At 47.7% G+C, this 22,246-nt stretch overlaps 1 protein-coding gene across 2 annotated transcripts in view; it reads left to right on the forward strand.

Annotated features, from left to right (window-relative positions):
* Positions 1-5,871: 5,871 nt before the first annotated feature.
* Positions 5,872-22,246, forward strand: part of Cdc42bpb (CDC42 binding protein kinase beta) — a 96,131-nt gene continuing 79,756 nt past the window's right edge. For both annotated transcript variants that reach the window (XM_075948002.1, XM_075948003.1), the window contains exon 1: positions 5,872-6,195. In XM_075948002.1, coding sequence (XP_075804117.1) covers positions 6,021-6,195 — 175 coding nt within the window. In that variant the 5' untranslated portion in view covers positions 5,872-6,020. The remainder of the gene's footprint in view (positions 6,196-22,246) is intronic.

Consider the following 22,246-nt stretch of genomic DNA (forward strand, 5'->3'; position numbering starts at 1 on the left):
CTAAGTGTTTTCAATTCGTGGTTTATTATTTTTGACAAATTTGGAAATTACTGTTATTTCTTTCTTAAAAGTTATTCCTTTGGTCAGCTGTGATGGTGCACATCTTTAATCCCAATACTCAGAAGGCACGGGCAAGTGGGTCTCTGAGATCAAGGCCAGCCTGATCTACAGAGTGAGCTCCAAGACAGCCAAGGCTATACAGAGAAATCCTGTCAAAACAAACAAACAAACAAAACACACACACACACACCAAAACTTATTCCTTTTATTTTTTCAGGTTCTACTATAATTGCACCATTTTCTTCTTTCCTTTTCCCCTCTAAAACCCTTCCATATACCCCTGCTTGCTCTCTTTCAAATTTGTGGCTTTTTTTTTATTAATTGTTGTTACATATATACATGTATATACATACATATATATTCCTAAATACATAGATAAAACCTGCTTGGTCTGTATAATGTTAGTTATGTGTATGCTTGCAGGGCTGAGCACTTGGGGTTAGATAACCAATTGGTGTGCTTTTCTTTGGCGAAGACTGTCTCCTGCTCTCAGCATTTCTTAGTTGTCTGTAGCTCTTTGTGTAAGGTTCAGGCCTCGTGGGCTCTCCACCACACCACCCACCCCCATTTACTTTAGCGTGTCTATTGTTGCTGTCCTTGTTCAGGTCACGTTTGGGTAGCCGTGTTGGTGAGACTTTACGGGTGTAGTTTCTGAAATTACTTGGAGACACAGTCTCACAGAAAATTTCTCATTTCTCTGGCTCTTACAGCCTTTCTGCCCTCTCTTCTGCAATGGCCCCTGGGTTTAGGGGTTGTTTTGTAAATGCATCCATTAGGACTAGGCTCCACATTCTCCATTCTCTGGTGTGGTTTTCTGTAATGGTCTCTTTCTATTGCAAAGAGAAGATAGGTGAGAACATTTATTATAGCTGAAGACTTAGAGCCAGAAGCCTCAGAGGGGAGTGAACTTGTGATGTTTGTCCTTCTGGGTCTGGGTTACCTCCCTCACTATGACCTTTTCAAGTTCCATTTGTCTGCAAAGCCCATGGTTTCCTTTTCCTTCACAGCTGGGTAGTGTTCCGCGGTGTGTGGTATGGCGTTCTTATTGCTCACTCAGCGCGTAAGGAGCTTGAGGCTGTTCCCATTTCCTAGTTCATCACCCGTTGTTGTCCCAGAGTTCACAGAAGCTCAGTTCATGTGTGTGTGCTCCTGCACAGGCACATGTGTGTGGGTAGAGGTCAGAGGACCAACTTTGGGGGCTCACCGCTCTCCTTCACCCTTGTGGGTCCCGGGGATCAGGCTATCAGGTTGTAAGCCTGAGTGGCAAGCCCCCTTATCAGCTGATCCACCTCCCTGGCCCCCCCGGATAATTCCAATTTTAAGCTTTTAATTTCACGAATCTTAAATAATCTGTTACTAGTAACATACATTTTTTTTTTCCTTCAGGGGCTGTAGTTTTCATCATTCGATGTTAAATTAAAAATTAAAATGATTTTGTTTACTTTTTTGAACATAGGGGACATAACTCCGAGAACTGTTTTTACCGTTGTCTGCTAATTCTCTTATGGTGTAAACTGCAGGCTGGCTCTGACTCTTGGTCTCCTCGCTGTAGGCTGTGCTTTCCTCTTGGCTGGTTTGAGAGCTTGGCTCTTCCTGGCTGGACTCCAGGCATTGTGATGACGCCATTTGGGATCTTCGCTACTTTGCCTCCAATAAATGTTCTGTAGCTTTGTTCTAGGATGGAGGTAAGCTATTTGTAAAGATTTTGATATTACTTTGTCTGGTTTTGATGAGTTATTAGGCAGACATGGAAGCATGCTCTGTCTAGTGCCCTCTCTTTGCCCCGCCCTCTCCCCTCCTCTGTTGGGCTGAACTCTGGGCCTCACACTTGCTAGACCAGAGCTCTACATGAAGCCAAATCTCAAGGATTCAGTGTAGGCCTTTATCTAGGAGGTCTGGAGTGGTGATCCCACCGTAAGGCACACTGTTTGGCATTTGGTTGACATCTGAAGTTCCCTCAAGGCCCGCATGTTGACTGTCTGCTCCCCAGCTGGTAGCATTAGTGGGAGGGAGGTGATGGGAACCTGAGGAAATGGGGCCTAGTTGATGGAAAGACGTCACTGGAGGCATGCTCATGGAGGGTATGCTGGGCACCTGCTCTTTCCCCTCCCTTTCTGTTTCCTGGTTGCCATGACGTAAAGACGCTTTTCGGCCATTTTTTCCCCACTATGACAGAAAGCTGCTGAACTCAGCAACCTTCCTGAGAGCATTCTATCCAGTGTCTGTGAATTATGAGGTGTTCTAGTCTGGTTCGTGGGAAACAACATGATCCTTTTGTCTGTTTGTGCACCAGATACCGTTCCTCTAATCTTTTGGAAGCCTCTTTCCCTGGCACTGGGTGTTTTCTTCCCCTGTGAGCATTGGTAAGTAGGCCGCTGGATTCCTGAGGACGCCCTGGTGCTCTGTGGAGTATCCTTGCAGCCGAGTGCCATCCTGAGAGCTGTGGCTGTCTCCTTGGCCCCAATCATCTTCAAGCTTCAGGGTCACCGGGCTCCACCCCAGTTCTCCTGGATGGTTCAGAACATTCATCTCTGGCCAATCATATCTCAGGGACAGGGATCACAGCTATCTGTAGAAAGACACCTGTTTTTCATGGTCACAGGATTCCTTATGTCATGTATTCTATCTATATTTTTCTTACGTAAAAGAATAATTCTGATTTCTGACACCCCTTGGATTTTGTTTTAGATTTGTTTATTATGTATACAACATTCTGCCTACATGTATGCCCACACACCAGAGGAGGGCACCAGATCTCATTACAGATGGTTGTGAGCCACCATGAGGTTGCTGGGAATTGAACTCAGGACCTTTGGAAAAGCAGTCAGTTCTCTTAACCTCTGAGCCATCTCTCCAGCCCCGATCCCTTGGATTTTTAAGAGAGTCTCACATATTCTGTCTTTGAATTCGATGTAGCCAAGGAGGACTTTGAACTTCTGGTCCTACTGCCTTCACCTCTAGAATGCTGGGATTATGGGATTGCAGGCATGTTCCACTATGTCTGGTCACACACAGTGCCCTGGACAGAACCCTGGAACTGGCACATGCTAAGCAAACACTCCACCAACTAACCATGTCTCCCTTCCCCTGGACTGTTTGAGATAGGGTCTCGCTCTCAGTGCTAGCTGGCCTAGAGCTCCCAGTCACTTTCTTGCCTCTGTCTCCACAGTGTTGGAATTAAGGCCCGAACCTCTATGGCCCATTCCATCTTACCTGGAAGCAGAAGTTTGGGAGGATTTTTAATTTTTTTTTTTATTTTTAAACACGAGTTAGATCAAGCAAATTCTGTCTATTGATTTTTTGTGTTTGCTTCCTGTATAGTTCATTGTTCCTGTTATTTGTTCTTTTCTCTTTGGGGTTATCTCCTGTTCTTTGTGATCTGAAAGGATACTTTCAGGTACAAACTACAAGTCCCTTTCTCACACTGATTTACAGAGCAAAGGAAACTTAGTTGCCTGTAGTCAGATCCCTCTTCCCAAACAAGCGTTGTCTCTGGGCCTGGAATCCCACTGTCAAAGCTGGTATTATGAAGCAAGAGTCAGCAAACTTAGCCCAGCAAACCGGCTTCTGGAAATAAAGTTTCACTGGCACAGATCCACCCTTGTTTGTTTAGACATAGTCTGTGTGGATGTGGAATTCTCAAGGTCTCAGAGTCAATCCTCCAGATTGCCTATGTAGATTATCAAGGGAAATGCTTGGAAACCTTTCTCTCACTCTGGACCAAGTCTTTGCCTGTTGTGTACATTTTGAGATGTGTGTTTTGGTCTAAAAGCTCAGAAATACATTGGCAAGTCCACACAGTTTACTGTGTGTTCTCATGATTGCCAGAGACGATATAGCTAGGCTTCCTGCATCGAGGGCCAAAAGCAAGTACCCAAGGCTGTTTCACCCATCAGCTGGCCACAAACCTTCTGTTTTCTAAACTATTAACCCTAATGCCCCAATAGCAGCCACCAAAGTCAATGACTGTTGGGTGTTTGTTACTCACAAAGCCCCTTCCAAACTCTGAGATGAATAGGAGATACTCCTTTTTACATTCGAGGAAACTGAGGAACACAAACTGTTTAGTTATTTTACCTTTGGCCCCAGGATAGTGAGCCAGCTCCATATGGACCCACTGTTTCAAGTTCAGAGGAAGCCTACAGAGTCACCCGGGGTGGATCTGTCTCAGGGCTGTGAGGCGGCCCAAAAGGCAGTGTGGAAGCAAATCTGGGATAAACAGACACAGCAGAGGTAGCTGGGAGAGGCACTGATGAATGGCACGGGCAGGGGTGGGGTGGGGGTGGGCAGGTACGAAGTTCTAACCTGGAGGGATTAAATAGAGGCAAGCAACCAAGAGTGGGCTCAGGGACTCCAGTGCGAGGGTTTGGAAGGCTGACAGAGCCAGTCAGAGAAGACGCGCTCTCATGGGGACACTTATGGGACAAAGAGGAAGCATCGGTTCTGCCAGGAAAGGAATTCAGTTGTCTGGTCACGCTATTTTGGACCTTTGTCTTACAAACAGTACTCAGATTCTGGTTTGGGGTAGTGCGATCCTCTTGGCTTTTCTTTTAAAATTCTAAAAACTGGGCATCAAATATATACAGTAACTCGTGAATACGCTATGTGTATAGATTCCCTTGCGATAACACCGCTCTGATGAGGGGTCGCTCTACCCAACCTACTATACTGGGCCATTTTATCTGCGTTTTAAAAACCAAGGCTAGACACACACGTTTGTGTGCCTGTGTGACCCCAGCTAAGCCATACATCATTTCCAGCAGCTCCGAAGGCTCCAAGGACCCTTCAGTCGCTTCCTGCGCTGGAGTCGACGTTCGGCGGCTGTCTTTCCACCTAGCGTTTTGCCTCAGGCTCCACTCAGCTTCCGGCTTCGAAACCCCACCTGCCCCCGTTGAACCACAAGCCCTCACTCTGTTGAAGCAACCCTGGGGTCCACAAAGGGATCCTCTGCGGAGGCCCGGGGCTTGTCGTAAGGGATATCCGCAGATTCCACTTAAGGCGGCGTCTCGCCTGGAGACAAAATTCTCAGCGCACCAGGCCGACACCCTAATCAGTCAGGGGGTAGAATCTCAAGAGTCGAGGCAGGGCACTGCGCATCCCCAGGGGCGCGTGCCCGGGGGTCGAGGAGCGCGCGTCCAGCGGACCCCGGAGCCTTCCGGCAGGTGCCCCGCCCGCGTCTGGCGAGCGCACTCGGGCACAGGGTTCGGTCGGGCTACAGCTCGGACGAGCTCGGACGCGACAACCGAGACCTAGCAGAGCTGCTCCTGGGGTCGCGCCAGACAGATGCCCCGCTAGACAACGATGGTCGGTCCGGGAGTCCCGGGGACGGAGCCGAACTACGGGACCCCGGACACACAGCGCGCGGCTCGGCGCCCCGCCCGGGCTCCTCTGCGCGTGCGCCACCCGCAATCTCGGTTTTTCACTCGGCACCCCGCCCCACACCGTTCCTACGGCGAACCGCGAGGCCCAAAGAGCTGCGGGCTGAGGGCGGGGCGTCGCGCTGAGGTCAGCGCGGCGGCGGTCGGCCCCGCGGTGGTTGGTTGCGCGGCGCTGGCCGCGCCCTGGTTGGCTTGCAGGTCGCGGGCTGGGCGGCCGGCCGGGCTGAGGTCGGGGCTCGGGCGCCGGCCGGGTTTCTGCTGTGTTCGGCTCCGCCGCGGTCCAGGTCGGCGACGGCGCGCGCGAGGGCGCGGCCAGGCGACTGAGGGCGGGGACGGCGTGCGGGCGTGCGGGCGGCGCCTAGGGGAGGAGATCGGCCCATGGACCCGCGGGGCCCGGTGCCCCAGACTCGGTGCCGCCGGGACAGAGCCCAAGATGTCGGCCTAGGCCCGGCTGCGACGACAAGGACTTTGCGGCTACTGGACGCCGGGGCGCGCGGCCACTGGGCCGGGGAGTGCTGGCCCTGACGCCGGGGCGCACGGGCGGCGAGAGGCCGGCGCGTGGGGAGCGGGCCGCGCGGCACCATGTCGGCCAAGGTGCGGCTCAAGAAGCTGGAGCAGCTGCTCCTGGACGGGCCGTGGCGCAATGAGAGCGCCCTGAGCGTGGAGACGCTGCTGGACGTGCTGGTGTGCCTCTACACCGAGTGCAGCCACTCGGCGCTGCGCCGCGACAAGTATGTGGCGGAGTTCCTCGAGTGGGGTGAGTAAGGTGCCACTCGCCCCTCCGCGCCTCTCGCTCCTCGTACCCGCGCCGGGCCTCCCTAGTCCTGCGCTCCGGAGCCACATCCTCCGTTCGCACTCCCCCCACTCCCGGCCATCGCCCTGGCCGCTTCCTAGACCCACCCTCCGAGTCTGGATATCATTTCCTGCAGCGCTCCCTGGGACATCCGCCCTGCCTCCGCCCCGGACTAGCCTTCGGGGTCCATAGTCGGGCCTGGAGTTACCCCTCCAGCCCTTTGCTCTGCCGGGTGGGAGGGCAGCCCCTCTGCCTTTTGCATCTCCTCCACTCCCGCCCCCGCCCGGTGGGCCTTCCAAATGCTTCGCCCGGTAGCCCAGCTCCGAGGGCTCCACCCAGGTGACAGCCTGTCCACATCCCCTTGATGTCCAGGGCCTGGGCATCCCCCTTTCTTTAGCACCCCCAAGCGAATTTTAATGTTAAAAGCTTTATTTTAAATACACCATGCAAGAGCAAGTAGATATTCTCCCACTCCCGAATTATAATCGCGGCAGCCTCTTGTGATATTGGAGGGGGTGGGCAGCTGGAACTGTCACTTAACTTTTCTTCATCTGACCTTGGTATCCGGTGAATGCAGTAAACGTAGGTCCGATAACCTATTGTGCTTCATTGGGACAAATGCTTGTGCAAGTCATTTATGGAAGGGAATTTCCCAGACAGGTTAGAATGTAAGGTGAAACACTTGCTTCATACCTCCCTTACATTCATTTCCCCAGAGACCCCCAGTACCCTCACAAGGACTGACTGAGCAAGAGGAAATGAGGCGTAGGTTCAGGTCAAACTCTGCAAATTTTCCCCTCGGGTTGCTTTCGTCACTGGGCTAGGACTGTGCAGTTTGAACTAGTCATTTCTAATCTTTGGGACTGATAAAGCTGATATTTACACGAGGAAACGAATGCGTTCCACATGGAGGCCTCCTACTCTCACAGTGGTGACTGGATCTAGAGTTTAATTCAGAGCTGGAGTCACTGTAGTCTTTATTGGGACTTCTTTTCTGTCCGTCTGCCGTTCAGATGTTGCTGCATTGAGAGCAGCAGGAGGAGGGCCCCTGCCTCAGGACACTCTGGGGCTTTGTTGTGTGGGGCCTCTGCTCTTGGTTACATAGAGGGCTGAGCCCTTAGCTGGGAATACTGGCTTTCCGGGGACTTTTATCAGTGACATGATTTCCAGTTGGATAATGAACTGACTTGAGAGTTGCTCCGAAAGTGAGGTCTTTAGTACTTGCTGCAATCTGAGACTTCTCAACATTGGATTTGTCATTCTTTTCTGAGCACTGGGTCTTGAAATCCAGTCAAGTCTGCAGTCAGCTTCAGCTGGTGCATGGCCTGTGAGTGAGCAATGAGAGGAGACAGTGAAGGGAGGGCTCATTTCCCAGTGGGGTGTGGTCCAGGTGTCCTGTGGCCTGGGCCGTGCACGTGGTAGGGATGGGCCGGAAAGTGGGTGCTCACCACTCGGTACTCCAGACTTCCCGGGAGGAAGCTCTTCTCAGCATGTGAAGAGGGCAGATTTTGTAAGATCTGACCTTTCCAAATCTAAACAGAAGTTGTGTACTATAGTGTAAGCATAGTTTTGAAATTGTGTTTTGGCCCTTGGAAATTGTGATTACAAATAAATTATCCTCTTAGCTCAGTTCCTGCAGTGGTGTAAGCTTTTAATTAAGAGCAAACCGGGTGACACACCTGTAATCCCAGCATTTGGGAGGTAGAGACAGGAAGATGGGGACTTGAAGGTCAGCCTTAGCTACATTGTGAGTTTGAAGCCAATGTGGGCTATCTAAAAGAGACTGTCCCATAACAACAAACAAGTCATAGAACAGAATGGTTTGTTAGATACAAGGTAGAATTTTAGTGAAGTAGTAACACAGTTTAGAGTGCCTGTGCTCTTATGTATGCAGTTGTGTGCACTGTTGTAACGTTGAAGTGGTGTGTCACAGGAAAAACACCTGTGCAGGCATTGTCTAGGTAGGTGTGCTGGTGACAAAGCAAAGAATGGCCTTCCTAAAAAGACTGTTCTAGAATTCTGGTAGGTACCCTAATGTCACAGTGGAGGGGCTTCAGTTCAGGAAGCATCAAGCTTGTTGAGATTTAGGATTCTTCATTCTGCCCGTTTCAAAGTCTCTGACAGCATTGAAAAGGCAGAGAGCCAGTCTTTTCCCCACCACACCAGTCCTGCCGAGTACCCAGTGACGAGTAGATAGGATTCTTCAGATTGGGAAGGGAAATGGGTGACTCAGCCCTTAAGAAACTTAAGGGAAGCCTTTGAGGAAATTTGGGAAATAAAAGTAATAGAAAGTTTTTAAAATGTAAAGATTATTCCTGGCCGTCCGCCGCCACTGTGTTTGTATTGGGTGCGTAGCTGTAGCGTTCACTGTGGGAGTTCATCTTTACTTTCCCTCTGATTATGTCTATCGTTTGCTTGCCTTCCTCTATGAAATTCCAGACTGTAATTAAAAGTTGGAAATACTGTACTTCGCATGTGTGTTTCTTCAACATGTAAATAAGAAAGTGTTTGAAGCGCAGCCTATGAAACACTTTAAAGTCTCCACTGGTAAATAGTAATAAATACAAGCACCCAGTGTGCTGGCCAGCTCCCTCTGTGTTACATCAAAGGGTATTTTCCTGGGCTGAGTAGTTTTTCACAGTTCAGAGTGGAGTGTGAAAGAGCAGTTGTTTGGAATACCAGCGTGCCTCACTGCACAGGCCTCTGTGTGGCTTATAGACCAGGAGACAAGAGTTATGGCTCCCCAGTTCCCTGTCGGGCATCTTCTCTTGCTGTGTGCTACGACTTAATAAATAGAGCTAATCTTTTTATCCTTCTGGTTAGTTAGTCCCTTGTAGTTTTTTTTTTCTTCTTTTGGATTTTCAAGACAGGGTTTCTCTGCGTAGACCAGGCGAATTCAGAGATCCCCCTGCCTCTGCCTCTTGAGTGCTGGGTTAAAGGTGTTTGCCATCACACCCACTGAGTAGTTTTCTATGTCTTTAATTACCCACCCCCTTTGTTTTAATGTATGGGTGTTTGGCATGCATGAATGTATATGTGCTGTATGTATGCAGTGCCCTCAGAGGCCAGAAGAGGATGTCAGAACCCTGGGACTAGATTTACAGACAGTTGTGAGCTGTCTTGTGAGTACTGGGAGTTAAATCTTAATCCTCCAGAAGAGCAGCCAGTGCTCTTAACTTTTGAGTCATTTCTCAAGCCCCATTAAAATATTGTTTTTATCTTGTGTGCACACAGGGCTGTGTGCCATAGTGCATGTGTGGAGGTCAGAGGGCATCTGGCAGGCACACTCGCTCCACTGTGAGTCTGGGGGCGGAGCTCAGGTCGTCAAGCTTGATGACAGGCACTTTTGCATTAAGTCGCTTCACCCAACCCACTTAATGGTTTTCTCGTCAGCAGTGTGACCATATTTTCTCTTCTTCATTGAGCTGTGTGCCCAGCCCAGTATGACCAGGCAAGGGCCACCATGTTTAGTGAGTAAGACCTGATAGTGCTAAGCCTCAGGTATCTGATAACTTGCGATTTCTCTGAATAAGAAGTATGTGGGATATAGTGAGTCTCTGTCCTGTCAGCTCCCAAATGGCAGCTGGCTCTTATAACATGATTTAATCCATTGATACTAATTTACGTTTTGCCTCATGGCTTTTTACCTTTCATTCTGTATGTCCTACTCCTCCCTCCCTCTCTGCTCAGAAGTCCTGCCTAGATACTGCCACTCAGCTTGGTATAACAGCAGTCACAGTAAACACGTCCTCACACGGTGTACAAATACCCTACCACAGTGGAACAGGAATTGTTTTTCCTAAGACAGGGTGTTTCTGTGTAGTCCTGGTGGTCCTACTCCCTCTGTAGACCAGACTGGCCTCGAACTCAGAAATCCTCCTGCCCCTGTCTCAAGTGCTGGGATTAAAGGCTTATACCACCACTGCCTGGCTAAAATTGCAATGTTTCTGTCTTTTTTGTTTGTTTCTCCCAGCGAAAATACTTTTTAAAATAAGAGATTTCAGAAACATCTTTTAATAACTTCCAAATTGGAGGGAAATGTTGGAACTTCATGATAAAAAGATAGGCTCGCATAATTTCGATTTTTATAAATAGCTCTTTGAAGTGCATATCGACCCTGGGTTCAAGGCATGAGATGGGATAGTAGGAACACTTAAACATTAACAGGCCTGTCCTGCTTTGTCCCTCCTCACACCACGCCATGGGCAGTCAGACTGTAAAGTGAGCAGACGGCAGTGTCTCAGCCGGGATGCCATGGAACTGAGCCTGTAGGGCTGGCAGGCAGGTGCTCTCCTGGCTCCTGCTTCTTGTTGGGAAGTCAGGTGTCCAGGTTGTCTATCTGGGCATCAGAGATGTCTGATCAACTGACGAGTGGGCAAGAGCGGGCTAAGGAGATCTAGAGGCAGATGGCTCTCTGTGAGTTCAAGGCCAGCCTGGGCTACACAGAGAAATCCTGTCTTGAAAAAAGAGGAGAAAATATTTTTAAATTTAAAAAATTTTATCTATTTCGTGACTATGTATATATGCCACTAGGTGTGGAGGTCAGCGTGTTGACAGCCTGTGCGGGTGAGCTCTCCCCTTCCACTGCTGAGTTCTGGGCATCATCTTAGGTCGTCGGGGTTCCTAGGGAGAGCCCTACCTGCTGAGTCGTCTCACTGGCCCCACAAAGTTCTTTTTGAGACTGATAACTTTAATAGATTCTTGTTAGATGAGAGATGAGACCAAATAAATATAGGCTTTACCCCCTTTTTTTTAAGGGTTTAAAAACTGGAGAGGGATTTGGCTTAGTTGGTAGAGTGTTTGCCTAGCACGTGTGAAGCCCTGGCTTCAGTCTCTGTTCCTGTAAACTTGGCCTGGTGCTGGCTGCCTGTGAGCCTAGTGCTGAGGAGGTCAACCTTGACTGCGTAGCTCGGCTAGGAGACCCTGGGCCCTGAAACAGCATAGCCACATCGTCCTGTCTGAATCTGTGACGAGACACACCTGGGTCCTTTTCCACTTTGATGTTTTATTATTTATTTATTTTTAAAAATGTTACTTTGTGTGTGGATGGGTGTGTACATCTGTGCCACAGTGCATGTGTGGAAGTCAGAAAAAGGCCTGTGAGTCCTGTCTGAGCCCTGGGGATTAGATATAAGCTCAGGTTTGGTAGCAGAGTACCTTTACCTACCCTCTGAGCCATTTCACTGGCCCTTACTTATTTCTAACTTTTACTTATTTATTTTGAGATGGGGTGGTGGTGTGTAATTCAGCTGGCCTGGAGTTCTGTGTAGGCGAGGATGACCTTGGACTCTTAATCTCTTAATCTTGACCTTGCTGGGTCAAGGAGGGTCACAGACAAGGGTCACCATGCCCAGCTTTTACTGAGATTTTATTCTGGATTCCTGGGGTTCTGTAAGGACAAAATCTCAGGAGGTGTGCGTGAGATCTCATATGTGACCATGTTCCTCAGCAGAAAGTCCTAAGTGTTTTGACAGTGTATTGTATTTAGGACAGTTCTCTTTCCTTTCTGGGGGAGGGACTATAGCCCCTCACAGTAAATTTTTCACAATTTATTTAGTTTTAAAATCTACCAGAAAAAGCTGGGCAGTGGTGGCACACGCCTTTAATCCCAGCAGTCAGGAGGCGGAGGCGGGGGGGGGGGGGATCTTTGAGTTCAAGGCCAGCCTGTTCTACAAAGCTTAGATCCAGGACAGCCAACAAACTACCAGAAGAACCTCTTGTGTGCACAAACTGAATAGATACTACCTATGAGGTAGAGGTCGTTCCCTTGAGTTTGATTTTAAACAGTCTCTGTTGACAATTAGGTTTTGGTTTGTTTCATTGACTAGTGGGTAACTGACAATTGTTTTTAGACGAATGTTGTCCGAAAAAGATTATTGGGCACTTTGGATTGTTTTTTGTTGTTGGCTTTTTTGTTTGTTTGTTTGTTTTGCTGTTCTTAGGAATGTGTTAAAAATTCAAAAATTTTGAATTATTTCATTCAAATTCTGTCCTGCATTGGAGCCCTGTTGGAGAACTTGTGATACTTCTCCCTCTCTGATGATCCTAACTTCATTGAGTCCATGACTCCTGTGGTCTCCAGACGGGAATTTTGACACACTGGAACCTGTCCCGGTTCATGCTCCTCTCCCCTGAGTGAACAGGTTGTAAAAACATTCCCTCTAATTCTTTTCAGCCCTGCGTGACTCTCCCTCAGGACCACAGTTGTCCTTAGGCCTCCTGGTTTCTGGTTGCTGGTTAGTTTTTGGCTTTTTCTTTGGGTTCCCTTTAGCCCTGGCCCAGCTAAAGCTCTTGACCCTAGATGTAAGTGGGTGCTTTTCCAGTGTCAAGAGCCTCTGCAGGAGCTGGGCAGTGGTGGCGCACACCTTTAATACCAGCATTCGGGAGGCAGAGGAAGGCGGATCTCTGTGAGTTTGAGGCCAGCCTGGGCTACAGAGTGAGTACCAGGGCAGCCTGGGCCACACAGAGAAACCCTGTCTCTAAAAACCCCTGCTTTTCAGGTCGTTACTTTTCTCTAAAAACTCCCTGCAATGCTTCATGATGTTGCCTTGTTAAATTGTCTGAATCCCAGTGAGTTTAAAATGGACTTAAAGACCTGTGTAATCCTAGTTTTAAAAGTTAGGTTAACATTTCTGGTAAAACACACTGGAGTGATACTCTTTACATTTGAATTTACCTTCGTCAGTGTCCATTCATGTAAAGCCAAGTAGAGGTGTGGAATTGAAACATAAACCAGCAGTTCCTTTGCTGCCTCTGCCTCAGATTCCTTTTGTCTTCTGTTTCTGCTTATGAGATAGGATCACACTTGACTGCCAGCTGAGGAGATGAAAACTGAGAAACATGGAGCCAAGACTGCATTCACTGGCTTGTCAAACCGGGATGTCATGGTCCAGGACTAGTAGGACACCTTGTTCTTAGGAGTGACCAGGGCTGAAGAGGTCAATAAGATGGCTCAGTGGTTAAGAGCGCTGACTGCTTTCCCAGAGGACCTGGGTTCAGTTCCAGAGGATCTGATGTCCTCTTCTGGCCTCTGAGGGTTTCACCACGTGTGTGCAAATACACATGCCCACAAAACACCCATACACACTAAAAAGAAAAAAAGTGTCAGGATTTGGGCCTGTCAGGTGGTGGCCAGCCCTTCCAGATCTCAGGCAGTAGGGTGGGGGTTACTATGGAAAACCCTTGTGTGTCCATGGCTGTGTATTTAGCAGTCCCTGGCTCACTTCCTCCCACACAACATGCTTGTGAGGTGCTCCCAACCTCCCTTTGGGCATCGCTGCCTGCTCCAGTGTTTCATGACTCCTGCATCCCTCTCCTCCGCTGCCCTGGAGATAGGCTTTGCCTTCTGTCTCCCTTTCCAAACACTGCTGCATAACTTGGCTTACGTTGATGTTCTGTGTTGCTGTTCTTACCATAGGTGAGCACTGTCACAGCTAACCTATAGAGAGTAGGGTTAGTAGGGCACCTTTACTAAGACAGGCAAGATTTTTATGTGATTGGAGTGAATTATCTGCCCTTTTGCTTGAGTTTCAGTCAACAGACCTTAATTTCATACTAGGTTTTTATTTTATTTACTAGGTGTTCTTGTTCTTTTTAAACACCTTGTTTTTGCTTCATGAAGGTAATATCTTCTAAACATTTTTAAGTTTTTTGTTGACTTTGCACACATATTTGTTGCACATTTTCTTTTTTCATTCTTGTTTCTCTTTGTGTGATGTATGTGTGTGTGTGTGTGTTCTGTGTGTATGTGAGCATGTTCCTGTGTAGAGGCCACAGATCAACATTGGGTGTCTTTTTCTATTGTACTTTACTGTATTTTTTGAAACAGTCTGTAGTGCATTTTCTAGTTGGTCTTAATAATAAAAGCCCGGAGTTAGATATTAGTGGGCGAAAGCTGAAAGATCAGAGAAACAGAGCAGCCAGCCACTAGTTCTTACCTCTATGAAATCTTCAGACTGCAGTTAGCTCCTATCTCCTCCCAGTTTATATTCCTTTCTATGCAGCCATCTCCCTTCCTGTCTCCACCTCTCTAGTGCTGGGATTAAAGGTGTGTGACTCCCAAGTACTGGAATTAAAGGTGTGAGCCACCACTGCCAGGCTCTGTTTCTCTTTTAGACTGGATCAATTTCGCGTCTAGCCCAGGGTGGCCTTTAACTCACAGAGATCCCTCCACCTCTGCCTCCCAAATGCTGGGATTAAAGGCGTGCACCACCCCTGCCTGGCCTCTCTGGCTAACTAGTGGCTAGCTCTGCACTCTGATCTTCAGACAAGCTTTATTTGTTATAGCACAAACAAGATAATACCACAACAGTCTGTTTACTGAACCTGGAGCTCTCAAACTGCTTGACTAGTTGGCCAGTGAGCTCTAGGGATATACTGCCTCTGCTCCCCAGTGCTGGGGTTACAGTCTGTGTCATGCCAGTTTTTCCATGGGTGCTGGGATGTGAACACAGGTCCTCATGCTTGCTCAGCTGCACTTTACCCTCTGAGCCCTCTCCATCCCCATTCTTCCCTCCTCCCTCCCTCTCTCCCTTCCTAAGACAGGTCTCACAGTGTTGCCCAGACTGCCCATGAACTGGTTTCTTCCCCCACAGCTCTGAGGTCACATACTCTCTAGTTTCAGGAGTTGTCTCCAGGTTTCTGTTTTCCTGTCCTTGCTTTGGTCTTTGGAGAGGCGCTTTCCCCACATCTTCTGGTTTAGATGGTCTGTCTGTACTTAAATATGGTCTGATTAGAACTCCATATCACTGACAGACTTGAAGCCTTATGCCTCACCTTTCAGAGACAGGATGTGGAGGCTGGAGAGATGCTCAATGTAGAGAGCACATCCTATTCTAGAAGACTCCGGTTTGGTTCCCATCGTCTATGTAGGGTGACCCACAAGTGCCTGTAACTCCAGCTCCAAGGGATCTGACATTTTTTTTTTTTTTTTTTTTTGGTTTTTTGAGACAGGGTTTCTCTGTGGCTTTGGAGCCTGTCCTGGAACTAGCTCTGTAGACCAGGCTGGTCTCGAACTCACAGAGATCCGCCTGCCTCTGCCTCCCGAGTGCTGGGATTAAAGGCGTGCGCCACCATCGCCCGGCGGGATCTGACATTATTTTCTGTGTGAACATCAGTACACTTTGTGGCATATACTCATACAGACACATATAAGCACCCTCTCGAGAGGAGTTCCCATGTATAACAGTCTTGGCTGTCCTGGAACTCACTGTGCAGAACAGGCTGGCTTCAAACTCACAGAGATCTGCCTGCTTCTGCCTCCTGAGTACTGGGATTAAAGTCACGTGTCACCATACCCAGTCCAATAAAATCTAAACAAATAAATGAATAAAAAGGATGTGACCCTGTCAGTGTGATTGACAGTGCCAGAACTTGGTAATTTGCTAACATAAGTTTCTCTTTGTCTTGAAAGTTTGCTCAGAGAGAAGCTTCCATCTCTGTCTGGTAGCAAAGTGGGAAGTAGCTGTGGTAGCCTGGGAAGGTGAAATGGAGGAGGGTGGTGGGTAGGGCAGACTGAGGAACAGCTACTTCTACAGGCCGATGCCAGTCCTGCTTTCTGCCATTGCTGCTCAGCTCTGTGGTGGTACCTGGTGATCGCCCCACACTGCCTCTCAAGCAAGACACGGGTTTCAGGTTTGCAGCTCTTGTAGAGTCCACTTGTCAGTCAGCTTCCCCAGAGCTGCATGCGCACTGCCAGGGTGCTGTTACTTCTCATTTCTCATCCCATGGTTATTTTTTCAGGGTTGGGGCCTTATGCATATTAGACAGACACTGCACCAATGAACTATATCCCCATCTCCACAAAATATTATGAAGGACCCAGGATTGCCAGTACTACATTGGTGACAGAACAGAATTCCTGTTCTCCAGAGGCTCGGCTTGTCTCTGAGGCTCAGTCCCTATGAAACTTGCATATTCTGATGGGGTGGAGTCTTCTGACTTAGGTGAAGGGTGTACTGTGTGTACCCTGCACATGTATGTAGCTGTGGGTGGAGTCTTCTGACTGTAGGTGAAGGGTGTACTGTGTGTACCCTGCACATGTATGTAGCTGTGGGTGGAGTCTTCTGACTGTAGGTGAAGGGTGTACTGTGTGTACCCTGCACATGTATGTAGCTGTGGGTGGAGTCTTCTGACTGTAGGTGAAGGGTGTACTGTGTGTGGCCCTGCACACATGGCCTTGGAGTCTTGTGCTTACTCTGCCCTTTGATTTGGATACATTGCTGTTTCAGTTTTTATGGTAATTCATTTTCTTGAAAGGGACCCAGATTGAGTAAAAGGAGGAAATGGATGTAAGGAAGTCAGACTTGCACTGGAAGACTTGAGATTGAGGGGGGCAGCTAAGAGGGATGAAGGATGGAGGGACACCAGGCTGTGCTGAAAGTCTCAAAAGGGGGTCTGGCAGTTCCTGCTTCCTCTGGTGGTCAGGAAGACAAGGGGGCTCAAGGGTGCCCTTTCTCGCTCTCTTTTTTTACTTCTTTCCTTTCTTCCTTTCTCTCTTTTATTTTCTTTTCTTTGAAGCTAGATAGGGTGGTACACATCTCTACTATCAGAGCTGAGAGACAGAAATTGGAGGATTAGGAGGCTGGTGTTGGGGACACTTGATGGTTAGCAGAGGCAGGAGGATCTCTGTGAGTTTGGAGCCAGCCTGATCAACAGAGCTAGTTCCAGGACAGCCAGGGCTACACAAGAGAAACACTGTCTTGAAAAACCATAATAATGATAACAACAACAAATATATTTTTTAAAGTAATGGTAGCAGGGTGTGGCTGAGGCATGAATTGAGGCCACCTGGGCTACATGGGGAGCCTTCCCCTATAGACAGCAAAACAAAACTGAAGTAACTGTGAGTTAGGTGACCATGATCTGCAGTGGTGTTGCACAGAACAGCAATGGGTTCTCTCTGGCTGTTGGGTATTGTCCCTCTGTCTGTCTGTATCATATGACTGCCATTTACTCCTGATCTGGCTCTCCCAGTGAAGAGCGTAGTGAGTGTTAGTGGTGTGTCTGAATTCAGCCTGTTGTGTCAGGGTTGTTGTTGTTACTGTCTCTGAATTCAGCCTGTTGTGTCAGCAGGGTTGTTGTTGTTTCTTTCATTCCTCTTCAGGTCTTCCTCACTCTGCCCTAGCTTTAAAAGTTGGTAGAAGGTCCCCACCAGTGGTCCAGTTACCAGTTTGTGGTTTAGGACTGTGTCATCCCAAATATCAGTAGTATTGGAACGTAGGTTACAGAAGCTGCATTCGGCAACTACCCTTGTCAAAAGGGTTGTTTATTTATTTGTGTATTTATTTTTGTGGTGAGAAAGAGAATGTGGACTTGCTTTGTTGAAGACAGAAATGATCTTTCTGTCTCAGCCTTCCAAGACTGGGACTGTAGTTTCCTTTCGTTATGTCTACCTTTACTTACTTATTTTGCGTGTGTGTGGCTACTCACATGCATTGCTGTGCCTGTGAAGTCAGGACAGCTTGCCTGAGTTGGTTCTCCTTTCACCATACAGGTCGTGGGAACGCAGGTCTTCAAACTTAGTAACAGGCCCCTTTACCACTGAATCATCTCGCAGGCTCTGCTTTATTTCTTTTTTTTTTTTTTTTTTTTGGATTTTTCAAGACAGGGTTTCTCTGTAGCTTTTGGTTCCTGTCCTGGAACTAGCTCTTGTAGACCAAGCTGGCCTCGAACTCACAGAGATCCGCCTGCCTCTGCCTCCCGAGTGCTGGGATTAAAGGCGTGCGCCACCACCGCCCGGCTCTGCTTTATTTTTTAAATTATGAAAATACTGTGAACTCATGGCTACATAAGTTTAAATAGTACAAGATAATACCCCATAAAAAGTATGTTTTCCACTTGTACTACTGTAATGTTTTACCTTTTGGAATTTAAACATATTCTAGGTGGTTTCTCTTAGAGTTGAATATTATTTTGGAATGTTTTAAATATTAAAATATATTTATTGTTTTTTGAGTTGTGAGCCTAGTGTTTAGTGGCTGAGCCACCTCTCCAATCTGTTAAAATAGCTTTCTAGTCATAGTTAAGACTTTTATGGGAAGCTGGTGTTGGCATATGATGATTGCGTACATTTGGAGGATTTGGTTCTGCCTGTGACTTTTATTGTATGTCACCATGCACAGTGCTATCAACTTGTTCGTTCCCGGGGTCAAACACTAAGGTCCCATTTGATATTCTGATGATATAGTGAGCCTGTTATGTGTATGCTTTGTTTGAAGGGTAGGTGTTAAAATTTATTGTACTATTACTTAAAAACGTTTATTTTATTTTGTGTGTGAGTGTTTTGCCTGTATGTGCTTGGTACCTTCAGAAGCCAGAAAAGTGCATCAGATCCTCTAGAGCTGGTGTTACAAACAGTTGTGAACTCAAGGCCTCTGGAAGAACAAGTGCTCTTAATCACCAACCATCTCGGGCTGGAGAGATGGCTCAGAGGTTAAGAGCGTTGCCTGCTCTTCCAAAGGTCCTGAGTTCAATTCCTGCAACCACAAGGTGGCTCACAACCATCTGTAATGAGGTCTGGTGCCCTCTTCTGGCCTGCAGGCATACACACAGACAAAATATTGTATACATAATAAATAAATAAATAAATAAATATTTTTAGAAAAATCACCAACCATCTCTCCAGTCACTGTTTTATCTCGTGTGTGTGTGTGTGTTGCACACAAGCCGCAGTTCTTTCCTTCCTTCATGGTTCTGAGGGTCAAAGGACAAGTTTGTCTGGGGCGGAGCCATCTTTCCTGCCCTGATTTGTGTGTGTTGGGGGTTTTTCTCCTCTTCTTCTTCTCCTCCTTTTTTTTCTTCGTTTATCTGAGTCTGGATCTCACTATATAGTCCTGGCCATCCTAGAACTCGGTAGTAAACCAGACTTGTCTCTGCCTCTGGAACGGTGTCAAAAAGCTGATTTTGATTAATAATTTTCTCTTAGAAACATCATCTACTTTCTCAGTGACTTCAGGTTTATTAACATGAATTGTCTAAAAAATTATTAAATTTGATCTTTATACCTTTAAGTTTTTAGTTGAGTTAGAGGACTTACTCAGTTGATGACACTTATGTTGTATGACATCAGTGGTTCAGGGTGTTGGAGAAGTACTCTACAACAGACTGTATCCTTAGCTATGAAGTCTTTACGTTGGTTTAAAGAGTTGAAAACTGTTGGGTGTGGTGGCGCAGGCCTTTAATCCTAGCACTCAGGAGGCAGAGGCTGGTGGATCTCTGTGAGTTCAAGGCCAGCCTAGTCTATAAGGAGAGTTCCAGGACAGCTGGGGCTGTTGCTTTTGTGGCCGCTACAGTGACACAGTGTTAGTATACATTACAAAGCATGAGTCTGTGACTGTGTCCAGTGAAAGTGCAGGCAGGGGGCATCCGTGAGCAGGTGAGGGAGTTTGCTGTAGTTCAGATTTGATGTGGACAGCACCTCCCTCTGACTTTCTTCATGCGACTGTGCCCCGAAACTCAGCCACCGCTGCTCTCTTGTGCTCACTACTTTTTCTTGGATTCTGTTTTGATGTTTTTCTAGGGTCCTTATGGGTATGTGTGTCTATATACACGTTGTATGCATACATTGCACATATATGTGTACATATAACTAACACTTGGGTTTTTTCCCTTTGAGGATTGAGGATGTCTTCTGTCCTCAACTGACAGAGTGAACATGGAGGTAGGGTAGGGATGCGACAGAGGTCCTGCTTGGTGGTCATGTGGTTGCGGGGTGGGCGGTGGAATGCTGAGGACGCCTCTTCCTGATGATCAGAATTTCAGGTTTTTCTTCTAATGCTCAATTTCCTCTAGACATAGCTCTTTATTGACAGTGGAACTTGAAGGTTGATAGTCCTTGGCTGTCCATTTTGCTATAGATTATGTAGAAAACTTGTTTGTAGTATAGGTCGACAGTTGTCCCTCTTGGTGCTCTCCTTCAGTACTGTAACCACCCTTGGTTCATCTTTCTCCAGTAGCATTGTGATGGCAGTTAGTTGTAACAGAAGTTAGAGTACACATCGCTGTGAATTTCCACTCCTCTTCCCATTGTTTTTCTCTACTGTGGTTGTTCTTGTTGATGGCATGAAAATTTACTTCCAGTGTTGTGTTTGCAGTCTTAGAGAAGAATTCTCAATAAAGTACACACCAAATACTTTTTATAATAAAATTTGATGTGGAGAATTTAATGGTTGTTTCTCGTTTCCTGAAGTATTCTATAGCACTGTGTTTGAAAGGAAGTCTGCATGTTGAACAGTAGAACCTGCACAGACCTTGAAATCAAGTCCAGAGTGTGGCTGGGCTGGCATTGACCAAGTTTGGGAAGTACAGATAGTTTGTGCTGAACGCAGAAACCATCTATCATGTTAGCTCTGCAGGATTTGCACAGAAGTTTTACCAGCTCGTAAAACTTTTATGGTCCAGAAGGAACACCAGCAGTAAACAAAATGAATTCACAGCTCAGCTGGGCATGGGGCTGGTTGTCCTGACAGTGCTCCCATTGGAGATGCTATCCCATGTGCTACAGGGCTGGCAGTCATGGGGCTCTGTGTTCCTGCTTGGAGACTGTGTGTATGAGTGTTCATTCAACAGTTAATGCTGTATCCTCCAGGACCTGTTTTTGTCAGCTGCTGTCTTCCCTGTCTCCCTTTACACCCGGAGGTCTGATTTGACCTTCTCTGATACCTTGTCTGGTTTAGTTGGGGCCGTCCTTCCATGTGATGGGTAATTTGGGGTGAAAGAAAGCTGTCTAGGACGATGTGCTCCACCCTTCATCTAGCCTTCACCTCTCGTGCTGGCCAGATGTCTACCCAGGAGTATAGGGCAGCTTCCCTGGAACCTCCTGTCTCATGGGACCATATAGACAGAGGCTGGGAGGTGTGTGGATGCCTTGTTCCTGCCTGTCTCCAGCCAGAGCACTCTGGTTCCTCTTTCCACTGGGTAGGAGGCTGTAGACCAGTTGAGAGATTGTAGCTGCCTCTTAGGCAGGGGTGACTGCAGGACCTCAGACCTACAGAAATGTGTGGTATCCTCCTAGCACCCCTCTCTTCCAGCGTTAGAGGCCCCTTGCACAGTGTCAGTCTAACACATGGTCTCATGGCGTGCTGTGCACTACTGCTCAGGATTCACTGCTGCTGGAGAGCCTTCATTGCTGAAGGCAGTGAGAACCCTGTTTTGAAAAGGACCTCGTGCAGCCTAGGCTGGCATGGACTCCTCATCTTCCCACCTTGGCCACCATTGAGTAGGACTTGGCTTTTAAATGTGGTCCTGAGCTTTGTGGTTTAATTGAGTTTAGGAACCCAGGTTGGTTCTTGCCCATCTCTATGAGTCATGCTATGTCCAGCTACTTCAGGTATGTTTCTCTGTGTATGGCTCTTCCACTTGCTAGGTCCTCCAGATCTCAATGCAGATGAGTAGATGATAGGGCTGGGGTTTGAGCCTCTTCCCACCAAGAGCCAGGAGCAGTGTGTGCATGAAGGTGCAAGTACAGCACCCTGAGTTCCCGTGTGCTCCTTTTCATGGATGTGTTGACTACTTCTCTATTGCTTTGGAGAAGTTATAGTTTTGAACTGGGGTACAATATTTGTCTTCTAGTCAACTATGAAAGTCTTTTTCTATATTCTAGCTAGATACACATCATTTACCAGGTATAAGATTTGCAGATGTTTTTTTGACTGCGGTTGTCTTTTGCTTGCCCCGATCCCCACCCTTGATGCTGTCTTGGGTGTGTCTTGGGCTCACCAGAGCTCCTGCCTCAGCTTGGCAAGTGTCTGGCACTGCCAGTGCACCCCTGTGCCACGGCACTGCGCAAGAACTGCGCCACTCTTCCTCCTCCTGACTCTTCTTTCTCTTCCTCCTTTTGCTTTTTTGAGACAGAGTTCATGTAGCCCAGGGTGGCCTCAGCCTTTCAACATGCTGGTTTTGCAGACATGCGCCACTGTTTGCCTTAACAGTGCCTCCTGTTTTGGGGTCTGGAGTGGACATCAGTGGTAGAATGCTTTCCTAGTGTTCTGCGCTTGTTCTCCAGCACTAGAGAGGC

This window comes from Microtus pennsylvanicus, chromosome 14 (genome assembly GCF_037038515.1).
Source record: "Microtus pennsylvanicus isolate mMicPen1 chromosome 14, mMicPen1.hap1, whole genome shotgun sequence".
NCBI lineage: Eukaryota > Metazoa > Chordata > Mammalia > Rodentia > Cricetidae > Microtus > Microtus pennsylvanicus.